Source organism: Leptosomus discolor, chromosome 1, assembly GCF_034619465.1.
Source record: "Leptosomus discolor isolate bLepDis1 chromosome 1, bLepDis1.hap2, whole genome shotgun sequence".
Classification (NCBI taxonomy): Eukaryota; Metazoa; Chordata; class Aves; order Leptosomiformes; family Leptosomidae; genus Leptosomus; species Leptosomus discolor.
The window spans coordinates 81,496,818-81,509,720 of NC_141391.1; the positions used below are offsets into that span (position 1 = coordinate 81,496,818).

At 41.0% G+C, this 12,903-nt stretch overlaps 1 protein-coding gene across 3 annotated transcripts in view; it reads left to right on the top strand.

Annotated features, from left to right (window-relative positions):
• Positions 1–12,903, top strand: part of SHROOM2 (shroom family member 2) — a 127,890-nt gene that overhangs the window by 88,954 nt on the left and 26,033 nt on the right. For 2 of the 3 annotated variants that reach the window (XM_086482288.1, XM_086482359.1), the window contains 2 exons: positions 382–3,037; positions 5,012–5,115. In XM_086482288.1, the coding sequence (XP_086338414.1) occupies positions 382–3,037; positions 5,012–5,115 (2,760 nt within the window). Of the gene's footprint in view, positions 1–374; positions 3,038–5,011; positions 5,116–12,903 lie in introns of all 3 variants that reach the window. The other variant, XM_086482225.1, reaches the window with a different exon arrangement.

The window sequence follows — 12,903 nt, forward strand, 5'->3', positions numbered from 1 at the left end:
AAGGGACCTCAAACTAAATTTGACTAAAAGTAAAGTCAGCAAAATCAACAATTTGCAGAGGGAGAGGGAGCCTTCAAGGAGATAAATGTGTATTACTTATTGGGAAACTTACAAAGGGAAGTTGAGTTAATGATTAAGGTTTCAAGCTTTGAGTCAGTGGCAGAGTATAAAGTTAAAGCCCTGACTTTGTGTTCAAACTTCCAATTTTATTAAACTGTTTGTCTTGAGTAACTGCTATGCGGACGGATCTTAACCAGTATTAATAAAATTGATGAATATATATATATATATATATAATTAATTATTATATCATTTTTATGTTGTGGTGATTTTTGACTGGTATGTTTGTGCTGAGGCTTTTTTGTTTGTTTCCTGCCATAGTTGTTCTTCTCATGACCTGTCAAACTCATGGGATCAATCAAGTCTACATCGCACTTCTGACCAATTCAGCTCTTTGGGAAGTATGGACAGCTGGGACCACACTCCACAAGTAGCCCAGTATGGAAGACTTTCTGCTGCAAGGTCAAATAGTAGCATTGATCATCTAGGGAGCCAAAGTAAGCGGGATTCGGCCTATGGGTCTTTCTCCACGAGTTCTAGCACCCCTGACCACACTCTATCCAATGCAGACACTTCTTCGACAGAGAACATGCTATACAAAGTAGGCCACTGGGAGACTGCTAAGCATGGAAACAAGTCTGGCCAGTTCCTGATTGACAGCAGTGGAACAGAGGACAAACCTGGGTACTTGCCAGCTCCCATCCAATATGAGAACAACAGAAGTCCTAGAACAGAGGAGCACCCTGACAGCAAGGTCACTAGCTCTGGCAGATCCAGTTTTGGACCCGTCTGGTATGTTCCCGATAAGAAGAAGTCTTCATCTCCTCCCCCACCACCTCCACCTCTTCGTAGTGACAGCTTTGCTGCTACCAAAGGCCATGAGAAAGCCCATGGCCCTGTGTACTCAGAGGGTGCCAGCACGCAGCACTTTACAGCCCTGAACCGGTCTCAGCCCAGGAGTGACTGGAACTTGGAAACTGTGGAGCAGCAGCAGCAGCGGTCCTCCAGAGCGTGTGACAGGAGGGTCAGCAGCACCAATTATAAATCTGATCTCAGTTCAGAACACACTTTTCCTTCGACTGGTGAAAGGTACAACAGTAATGCAGGAACTGTGAACAAGCTGCAGTCGTCCTTGTCCAGCACCGATGTTCGGTTTGCGCAGCCCGCTTACAGTTACCACCACCAGCACCAGTACAGTGATGAAAGCACTTTTTTTCAGAATGCAAGAATCTTAGCTGCGCCTAAAGATCAGCAACATTATTTGTCCTGTAGTGGCATTCAGGAGTTACCTGCAGATCATCCTCGTGGCTACAGTCCAAACCAAGCCAGTCTGCTCAACACTTCCTCCTCTTCGAACAGTGCTGCTGAACAGAAGGTGGACAACACTGGACAGAGTCGCTATTATTGTGTGACAGCGAAACAGCCTGCTCAGGGAAGCTCAAAGCCGCTGCAATTCAAGGACGACAGCTGGAAACCTGCAGTGGGGACTGAGGCATCACTTGGACCTCACGAAAATCCTGCAGTTGTCACAATGGTCCAAAAACCAAAATACTATCTACCTCAACAGTCTGTTGAATCTTCACTGAAAGGGTGTGAAAACAGTAGTCATTACTCAGTGGACAGAGAGGGGGATGCTAGGTGTGCTGTAGTAGAAGAAGCTAAAAAACCCAATCATACTGGACAGAAGTCTGGACAAAAGAAAAGCTTTGAGAGCAGCTCCGAGGAAAGTGAAACTAGGTATGGTCAACAGGAGCATCTAAAGGGCTGTGTCCTTACCGCTGAAAACAGATCTGTTCAGAAAGATTTTAGGTGGGGGACAGATGAGAGTAGCAAGATTTCTCCTCAGAAGACCCCGATGCTACATTCTTTAGCTCAGGAAGGGAAAAAACAGTCTGACAACAGCCCAGAAGCGGTAACAGAGCGACAGGCCCCATTTGACACTCACTTGTCTAAACAGGCACGAAGGAGCGATCGTTTTGCAACAACCCTGAGAAATGAGATCCAAATGAGAAGAGCAAAGCTGCAGAAAAGTCGAAGCACTGCTACGTTAGTAGGGTCATCTGAAACAGAGGAGTGCAGTGAGACTTGGAAGCCAGATTCAGCAGAAAATGTCACCACCTCCCCAGACACTAACTTTACCAGCACCTACAAAGATCACCTTAAGGAAGCGCAGGCCAGGGTTCTGAGGGCAACATCCTTCAAACGGCGGGACTTGGAGCCCAGCCCTGCTGAATATCTCCCCAGGTCACCCGAGAGGAAAACCGGTAGTTACAACTCTTCGTTATTGGCTTTGGTTTCTGAAGATGTGTCTGGATTCCTCGAGGCTACACAAACTAAACCGAACCCTACAGGGAGTGGCACTCATCACATTTCTCGCATCGGAGCCAGGAAGAGGTTCACAACAGAGCAAAAACTGAAGTCTTACTCTGAACCGGAGAAGATGAATGAGGTAGGGATGTCAGAGGATGAGTGCCGTGCTCATTGCCATCCAAATACATCTGAAGAAGCCCTGGGCTCGTTTGCAGACAGATGGAAATTTTTTGAAGAAACAAGTAAGCCTGCGCATAGGAAATCAGCACAGAAAACAGCTCCCCACGGTCTAGCTGAGGGACAGCCCGAGAGGCCAGATAGGAAACCTCATGGTGGACAAGAGGGAGAGGAGTCATGGTATGAGAGAAGAGGTCGGGCAGCCTCTGTTGGACTTGAAACCGCACATGCTTCAAAAGATAATGTCCACCATAGCAGCGGCGGTAGGGCTGCTGATAGGATTGTGAAGTCTGAACAGCCGCAGCGCCTGGGAACCTTCGCAGAGTATCAGGCGTCATGGAAGGAGCAGCGGAAGCCAGTAGAGCCGAGGAGCTCAGGAAGGTACCATTCCGCCGATAATATCCTCGATGCAGGCCACGAACAACACGAGAAACCCCAGTACACCCATGAGAGGTCTAGATCATCCCCTTCTACTGATTTCTATAAACAGGTACACGTGTCTTTCGCATTATCCTTTAAATTGCCTGAGCCGGGGGGGAGGGGGGGGGCAGGAGAACGGTAGAGGGGGCAAGAGGTAATTTTTATTACAATTTCCAGTTTAGGAACACAATACAGTATGGTGATTGCCTTTTGTCAGTAAGGGAGTAATTGTTATAGGCAGCTGTCGTGAGCAAAGTGGAGATCAAAGTTTGCATTGCAGAGGAATTGAGTGTAGCAAAGAGCAGTTGGATCAAGTTATTTCTTGTGTGTTGTAAGCCAGATGGAAGAAAGCAACCTGGTTGAGTGATAATATCCTCTTTTTTTTTACGGTAGAAGTATATGAGGATCAAAGCAGTCTTCACCCAGAGTTATTTCTCCAGTGGCGTGGCAGCCTTCCCCATGTTAAGACTTTCAGTTCTCTGAAACTATGAAGAGAAATGTTCCAAGGGGAAATAATCTTTACTTTTGTCCAGTTTTGTTAATGGTCTGATAGTTTTTGATGCATTTCCTCTTTTTTCCTAACCTTGCTTGATGCAAAAACTACAGAGGACAAAACTTCGGCCTCATAAAGTTTAGAGATGAAAAATATGCTTGTTAATGTTAAAGCTACACTACAGCAACAAATTAAACTGCTTGGTGTTTTATTTTATATCAGTTTGCTTTGTTTAAGATGTATAAATTTATTCCTTAGAGAGAGATGCCAAATGTCAGTTCAACTTGCAAGTAAATATTAAGTTAATTTTTAACTGAGCAGGGCCAGGGAATGGTTGGCAGGTGGCAGGGGAAGTAAACAGAGAAACCAAGTCTCTTAAGTTCTCTGTTTAAAAGGTGTTGTTCAAGTTGCTACAAGATTGCCTGATATGTATAAGCAGTCATAGTGTGTTGAACTTCACCTTAGGAAAGAAAAGAATTGAGGTGATACAGTTGTATATTATTTTTTCTTTTTTTTTTTTTTCTTTCCCCTCTTGGTAAAAACATTGCGTACATACATCCACATCCACACAGCACCTCTGTGTGTATCTACAGGGAGCAGAATGAGAATAGCTCAAAAAGAAACAAAATATGCTGGTCTCTGAAAGTTGTGGACTCTTTTAAGTTTTTTGTGTCTTTAAGTTTTGCAAAAGTTATTTTTGAACGCTACATGCAGACTTAACTATACAGATAATTTACTAGGGTAGAGATTCCAAGCACTGGAAATACTCACCTGGAAGTTATTTTGAAAATTAAATTAACTAAATTATTAAATAATTGCCTACCCAGCAGAAAAATCACCCTATAATCTATTCCATGTATGCATGTTGGGTTTATTAGCCGGTGCCTTTAAGTTCAGTATAGGCTTCCTGGGGCAAAAAGCAGACACCTGTTTAGGCACCTGGAAAATATGGTGATAAGTGCATTGAAGATGCTTACAGCAGGGTGAAGTAAATAAAGATGGTGTTTCGCGTATGTGATTCAGGTGATTCCAGTGCTAATGCACAATTAAATTTCCTGTAGGTTCAGTGTTTGTAATGCAAAGCTGTGCTTTGGGTGTGGTTGTTTGAAGATAGTGAGATAATAAAATTCTGGAACAGCAATGTTCTGTGTTTTACTGAGAAACTAAAGTAGGCACTCAGGGATTCAAAAGCTGGTGCGTACTTGCCTCTTCTAAAATGTGAGCAGCTCTTCTGTAATTTCTTTGCCGCATTTTTTCTTTGTCTTTGCCAAATGGAAGTTGCAAACGTTTATATAAATGTTAAGCTCTTCTGTAGATGAGTACAGTAGAGCAGTAACTCGAGCACAGCCAGGTCGGTAGTGCTGCACAAGAGGTCACACGGCATACTGTGCCGCTTAAAACCAAACAAGCTTAAGACATGGTATGTTGTTGACTGCATGTATATTCAAACGGAGCAAACCCACAAATAAGAGGTTCCGTAATCATAGATTTTTTCGGGAGTCTTGAAACATGATAACTTGGTGTCTTACTTGTGCTATAAACCACTTCTAGGAAGTCTCAGTTGAAGTAAGGAGGCAAGCAGAGGATTTAAAGGAAGATGGGGAGCTTACTTTCTCTAAAGTTAACTATCTGGATGAAAGGAACTGCACTGTAAGGTAAGTATTTCTTAATTTCTGGCTTTAAGAGATTTCTTACGACAACTCTGGTCTGATCTTTTCCTGACCCAAACTGGGAAGTTTTGCTATGACGATTTCAGAGTTTTTGCAATGCCTTTTTCCCTGTTTCCCTCCTTCTCCCCACGTACTTCGATGTGCATGATAGAATTAATGTTGGAACTGAAATTTATGGGGACTCTAGGGTGAGCTTGAAGAAATTGTAAAGTGTTGAGTATATTACAGTTTGTTCGGAGCCAGATGATTCTCATTTGTGTGCGTGAAACGATTCGGATATTTCTCATATTTATCAGTTACAGGTTTTTGGCGGGGAGGGGGGGAATTCTTGAGGTTTCCCAGAAGAGTGTTTCCAGTATTATCCTTGGCAAAGACAGCATGCTACTGGAACACAGTAGTGCTGTAAATTGGACTTTTCTCTACTTGTGCCTTTGCAGAATGCAGTACATGAAGAGAAGCCATAAAAAGTTTTTTTCCCATCTGATCAGCTCTGCTTTTCTCTGTTAATTCATATTTTAATTAAACTGTACCATAATTTTCAGACCCTTTTCAAATGTATGCACAATGCAGTTAAAATCCTTCAATGTCTAGCACGCAGGGGGGTGCCCTTCTCCTGGCCCGCGGCTTGCGGAGCTGTGGTAATGTAAGCTGTGATTTCAGCGATCGCTGATATTGCAGCTGCTTAAGTGGCGTGTGGCAGCTGAACCGGGATTGTGCACACACTGCTATCGCTCTGGGTTTGATGGCTCCGGGTTTTGTAACAGAAGAAACACACACGTACAGGAAAAATAACTTCTACAGGCGCTCCTCGGTTCTGTAAGTGGTATTAATCTCTCAAGGGGAGAGAAAATTATGAACTGTAGCAAACACGTACTCTAGGAGTAACCATAAAAGCTGGTAAAAAAATTAGTATTTATTTGTGGTTTTATACGGTCGTGTTTTGCATTGCTTATGGCCCAGCTGAAGAGACCATCTGCTATTTCTCTAATTCTTTGTAGCCCTTTGTACTTACCGTAGTGATTTCAAAATGAATAGCCCGTGAGGGTGTGAATGTGTGCGCACGTGTGTGCACGCGCGTGGAGATTTGGCTGGAGGGGAGGGAGAGGGGGAGGCAGCACAATCAGCCGGGAGCAGACGTGCTTCTGTAGGCAGACAGCATCTCTGGACAAGTAAAATGATTTCCATCCACTAGTGCTGAACCCTTGTCACAAAAGCATGTGAATAATACTCCTACGCCAGCATTTTAGCAGTGTTTGTGCAGCACAATTCTTGCTTTATAATCACGGAATCCATGAAAATCACATGACTGGCCACCAGCTGCAATAACTTTTTTTTTTTATTAAGCCGAAGCCTATTTTGACATCCTATTTCAGATGTAGTATTTGGCCATGTCACTGCATTACCAGAGGTTTTGTAAAATGGTCTCTTTTGCAGTCTTTCCCTCAGCATTTGTGCTGTACAGAGGGCTTTCATATTCAAAACCTAACTAAATGAAATCTCTCATTTGGACATTTAATTCCTATCTTGTCAGCTACCACTGCATGATGATGAATGGCTGTCCTATGGGAAAGAATATGTATTTCCATGTGCTCTTTTTTTAACAAGGCATTCTTGTGCTCAAAGGGAACTGGACTCATCATGACATGAATTGATTTTATGGTTTTTGAGCTGCCCTAAAGGCATTTAGTTTCCTACTTTTAAAAGCTAGCGATCTGTAAATGGCTGGCAAATCTATCTAATCCATGGTATGTTCTCAAACATGAATATTGACCAAACATAAGGTCTTTCTTGTGGTCATATTTAACACTTTCTTTGAAAATTTAGGTTAGGATTATATTGCTGGTGGCCCTTACTTCGTGCTAGTGAGGCCTGTGCACTACAGATGCCTTTGTGCTACCAAAGCCAGCGTGGCCATGCTGGACATGAGAGTAGCCCTTCAGCATTTGTGTGGGTTAATGTGCAGGGAGCCAAGCTGAGAGCCAGCTGTGGTCCTCAGGGTGTCTTCTCTGGGTTAGAGACTGTCTGGCGCTACAGAGTGCCTCTGGCCTCCTTCCCCTCCGGTTATTTTGGGGGGAAAAAAAAAAGAAAAAGAATCATTTGGGTTTTAAATAAATTTTGACTGCTTACCATTACAGCTTCCCTGATTATTCTTGTGAGAAATATGATTTTTCTTAATGCACTGAGTCTAGAGTTAAAAGGGGTTGAAGTATTGTTACAGCAAATGGTTTAAAAAAAAAAAAAAAAAGTGCATGGTAAGCAATTGTTTTCTCCTGGGCTTTTTGCTGCTGGTTAATTTTGCTACAGTACTTTTTTGGTGCTGCTCTTCTTTTAGCACACAGTTGCAAAACCTAAATTAACATTACTTCTAAAAGTTGGGGGTTTTTAAGTTGATGAAGATAATTTGTTAACTCCTTTCATCTTTAGGCTGTATCTTTCCCCTCTGAGATTACTGAGGGCTTCCAATGAATTCAGGTTGTTTCATCTCCCTTTTTAGAAAAGCTACAACATGTTCTTCTGAGCTGCAGTATTTCGTAGCTTGGAGTATTATTTTCATAGGAAGAGAAAGTAGTGGTCCATAGTAGCCATTACCGTCTCTCATGTAAGAGCCAAACCACTCCTGTTATGAGCTTACCGGTGTGCAAACAGTCATCTGACATGAGCTGAGTATTTTTATACTGAGGCTTGATGTGATTCTAAGTATGTTCTTAACTTTACAACTGCTTAAAAGCGTTGTACGAGTCTGCTGATCTGTAAAACAAAAATGAATGGTTTTTTTATTTTTAATGATGCTGCTTTTTCTATTTCAAACCAGTTACAAAAACTTAGCTTTTTACAGATGTAAAGTCTGTCCTTCTTTAACCATGTCTCTCTTTCTGTATTTGTCAAATGACTTATGCTGGTTACATAATTAACTTCTTTATGGAAGTCTCCACAATTTCTAAACCGACATATCCCTTCCAAAGGTTAAAGATGGAAATGTGTGCTCTGGCCTGTGGTCTGTAGCCTGCTTCCTGCAGGGTGACATGGCACGGATAAAAGTCAGTCTGCATCAAAAGAATAGTGCTTTATGATCTAATTCTTAAGATTGCTGTCTACTAGAGATGTTCACAGCCATTGCTTTTATTTACTTTCTAAGAACATTTGACTTGTATTTCTATTAATTTGTTTATGCAACATCTATGAAAATTACATCATTTCAAAAAATTAAAAAGGATTTATGAGATCACAGGTCACAGAAAATCTTTCAACATTTAATAGGTGTCAAGTACAAGAGCAGGTGCTTGTCAAGTATTGGACCACAGCATGACTCAACTCTAATTAAACGCTTTAAGAGTTCTTCATGCCTTAGTAGTTGCTCCTGTCTGAGTTCTTGAAGACAAAGAAACAGCCTTTACCATACAAAACCAAAGTAAAAATCATTTCTTGGTGCCTAAGTTGATCTAAATGCCCAAGTTTAACGTTCTAAAAAGTCTTTGACAAGCCAGAGATGAGAGCCTATAGAGAGGTTCCCAAGTTCATTGTTAGGCCCTTCATAAGGAAACTGATTTTTCAAGAGCTGGTGAATATCTCACCTCCACGTTCACCAGGTGGTGCAACAGTAAATTACTGTGCAAGGAAGAAGGACCTTCAGCAACACAGGAACGTGAATAACCTTATGTCTTCTGAATCGAGTCAGATGGAAAGGAATTTACAAATGGGTGATACTCCGTTTGTTTATGTGTTTATATATATCAAGCATATAGGGATGTTTGTGTGTATGTGTATATATATATACACATACACATATAAAACATACATCTGCCTTTTGATAGTTCTTTCTCCGAGCTTGTTCTGTTTTGAGACCATTGCAGGGCTTGGGGCTACATATCTGTAAGGGCTAACTAGCAAAGGGTTAAAAAACCAACCGCATTACACATTGGGATAAATTAGTATCTCATGTTTACAATGGTAAATGGTGTAAATTGGACATTGGAAATTGTCAGACATTGGAAATATTCTTATGAACTACTCAGTTTTTAATAACTCCAATAATTTTAAGTTCTATATTTTGGAGTTTTTACTGTGCTGTCAAAAAAAGTATTACAGTAGCCATATACAGTGGTAGTTACCTGCTTAACTGGGAACTTAGGTATTGAAATGCAAGACCTGAAGGGTTTTTTTTTTTTCATATGTACCAAAAGGGCCATTTGCTTGTATGGTTAAGCAGAACTCTTCTTGCAGGCATTGCGTCACATATGGATTTTAAACTTAAGTTCTTTATTTATGGTACATACATTGTTAGAGTCAAACTGAGAAGTTTTTCCTGAATGAGTACTGCGGGATGAGTATGCCTCGGTCATTGTAGGACTTACCAAGACATCAGCAGAGCTATATAAGCAAAATGTTTTCACCCTCTTCCCTTTTCCTCTTGAGGAAGCAATAGTATGATCTTGTGCAACTGCTTCCTTACCAATCAGTGAAAAATTACTTTGGCAAACGTTTCATGCATGTATTAACAAGCTTCAGTGTTTTATGGTGCAAAAGAGGTCCAAGTTGTCTGTTTTACACTTCACCTGCAGCTATTGTAATTTTTCACATAAATTCTTCTAAAGGAAAGAAGTATTTCGCATCGGTTTGCTAAGTATAGAATGACCTAACAAGTAGTAGTTTGTAGAAAATAAATTATAAATAAGCATGATTATTTTTTTATCTAATGTGCAGTGTACTAACAATTTCTACATTCATTTTATTCAAGAGCTTATAAAGTGAAGTGTTCTCTTTTTAAAATGGGTTTAAGTATAGTGAGGACTATTATAAAGGTTTGAGTGCTCTTTTTTGAGGAAGTTTAATTATTCCATTAGGGGGAGAAGAAAATACGCTTTTCATGTATCCCGAACATAACAGTTTGGTAATGCTTCAGATATTTGCATTCCTAACAGTGATGTATTTACATGTGAAAATGCCTTCTTGCATGAAGTTAGAAATAATAAAAATAAAAAATAATAATTAAAAAAATGCAGTTTTCCCTTTCCAGCAAGTTGTGTGCAGCTATTTGTTGTTATCTGGAGGAAGTGCAGAAGAGCCAATGTGCATCCGCACAGGCTCTTAGATCTATTAACAAAGACTTCAAGTACGTGAGCTGCTGAAGCCCTTTCTGTTTACATTAGCATTTCTTTATCATGAGATACGGATTATTAAAGCATCTGTCAGACCACTTTTCTTGCCAGTGATGTCATTGTGTGTTTCATATGGACCAATGGATGGTGCAGTACAGTCTTGGGCTGTTTCAAAGTTTCTGTTTTGTCTGAAACTGGGGAAACACTTCTGTGGCTCTTCCCATGCATATAGAGGCAACAAAGGAGAGAGAGTCCTGCCGCTTCTGTTCGTACATTAGGAGTCCCCTGCCACCTTTCGTCTTTTTAGATTTCTGTAAATACTTGTCATCAGTACAAGTTTCATTGCCATGAACCACTATGTCGTTCCAGTGTACTAGTGCATGTGACTGACTACTAACAGCTAAATACCACGCTATGAGACAGCGTAACCTTGAATCACTGATAGATGAAGGAAGTTGATGCTTAAAAACACGGGCCAAAGGTCTACCCAAGCAGGTTTCCTTTCTCTGACTGAAGAGGAGCAGATACTGAGAGAAAATAAAATCAAGGCAAGCAGGGAGCCGTGCTGCTGGGTATCCTTGCCCAGCCTCTGCTGATCTGCAGCCAAGAGGTGCAATCCTAAGTGTTTGTGGTTAACAGCCCTCGATGAATTTTTGTTTCAGAGAGGTGTCTTAACTGGCTGTGGACCCACACCGACTGTTGACATCCATAGCTTTTTGTGCTGATGTGTTGTGAGGAAAAGCAGCTCTTCTGCGGGGGAGTGGGAGGTGAGGGTGTCTCCTCTGTGAAGGCTGTTGTATGGCTTTGCCCATCCTTATATTCTTCTTCTGTGTCTTTCCACATTCTCGTATGTTCCTTTTGGAGCAGTGGGAGAACTGCAACAACATTAGGGTGCACTGTGAATTCATAAAGTAACGTAATGTTGCTTTATCGGGACTATTTTCTTTCTTGTTTTTTTTTTTTTTTTTTTTCCCTACTGTGGAGTACAGAGTGGCATGTTCATGGAACGGTCTGTGAAATCCAGCTTTTCCTTCCTGCATAGCAGTAATTTCAGTTATACATCATTATATATGTTGCTGAGGTGTAGGAAAGGCTATATCCTGTGGGTTACTTTGCATTTATTAAATATGAATTTCATCTGTTGTTTTGTGGCCCATTCACTCAATGATAGGAAATCTTTCACTTGTGTCTTTATTATTTAGAATAATTTTCTCACAGCAGCAACTGTTGCCACCTTCTTTTTCACTCCTCTTGTAAATCACCTAGATCTAACCAGTTCTGTTAATCATGTGATGATGTAAGTGAGGACTTTGTCCCGTGGCAGTCAAATTTTTAAGAGCCTCTGGTGAGGATAATTTTATTTATTTATTTTTAAGAATCTTCTAAAAGTCAGAATAGTCTCTGTCATCCAGATCACTGTTGTCCACATATGTAGTGATTCTTTCTAAGAACAGTAATGCATCCGAGACACGGCTTTTCTGCACGAGCCCAAGTGAGTCTTTGTCATTTTAACATGTTAGTGCAGCTGCTGAATCTCTTTATATAATTTCTATGTGTTTGCTTAATGTAGATGTTAAGTTTCTGGTTCTGGAGTTCTCCCGGTTCATAATGAGTATTTTCTTTTTACTCTTGTTCTCTTTCTTTCATTCTCACTCTTCACACCTTCCCTCCCCAAACCTTGCATGTGTCACTTTGCTCAAGCACTTGCCCCACTATCAGAGGAATGGGTAGCTGTACATCACGGCTGCTGTTTCAGCAATTTCCTGTGGGAGTTTCAGGTGATGATCATATAGTCCAGGTAGCTCATGACTACCCACTTAACGGGGGGCAGCATCTGAGAGTCATTCCCACATAGGCTGTTCTTTGTGCACGGACATGTGAAGGGGAGTCCATGTCAGTTTTTTGCTGCGGCCTTATTTTCTTCATATTCCTACTCTTTGGCCCTGTAATCTGTTTGGCAGATACCTGTGTTCGAAAAAGCACCTTTTTTTTTTTTTTTTTCCTTTTTTTTGGTTCTAACACCTTTAATACCTCAGGTTTGTTTTTTTTTTTTTTAACCTTATTTTGTTTATGCCTCCGTATTGCTATAATAGTTCTGGATTTTCCTCATTTAGGTAGGACTGTAGCTCTCTGGTGGATGTCCTTTTAATTACTGTTTAATCCAGCCTTCGGAGGGGACAGAGAGAGGGGAGGAAAAAGGGTGGTCTTCTAGGTTTTTTGGTAGGTGTTACGCATTTTTTGTGAGTTTCATATATTGTATCTCCTATCATATGTTATCTCTTAGCGTTATACCATCTGGCTTGTTCCTTTTAAAAATATTCCTCTCATGTATGTAAATGCCCTTTTCAAAATTAAATACCACAGTGTGTATTCTTGATCTTTCAAGAATGATTAATCTAAATACATATGGCCACTGGCACAGGGTAGCTCTTCAAGTAGCGAAGTTTTGAATGAGATTCTTCTCATACCTCAGGATCAAAGCAGGAGTTGCATGATAAAATGTTCCACTGGTAGCCTTTTCCTTCCTCTTGTTGTCCATTTTAAAACTTTCAGTTTGCTTGAGCTGAGAGATGCATGGTTCTTCAAGAACATCCCAAATGCATTATTTTGGGATCTAGGATTGGTTGTGGCTAAAGGAGAGTGCTAAACCTTGCAGGCTCCTCCCATTGCCTTCCCA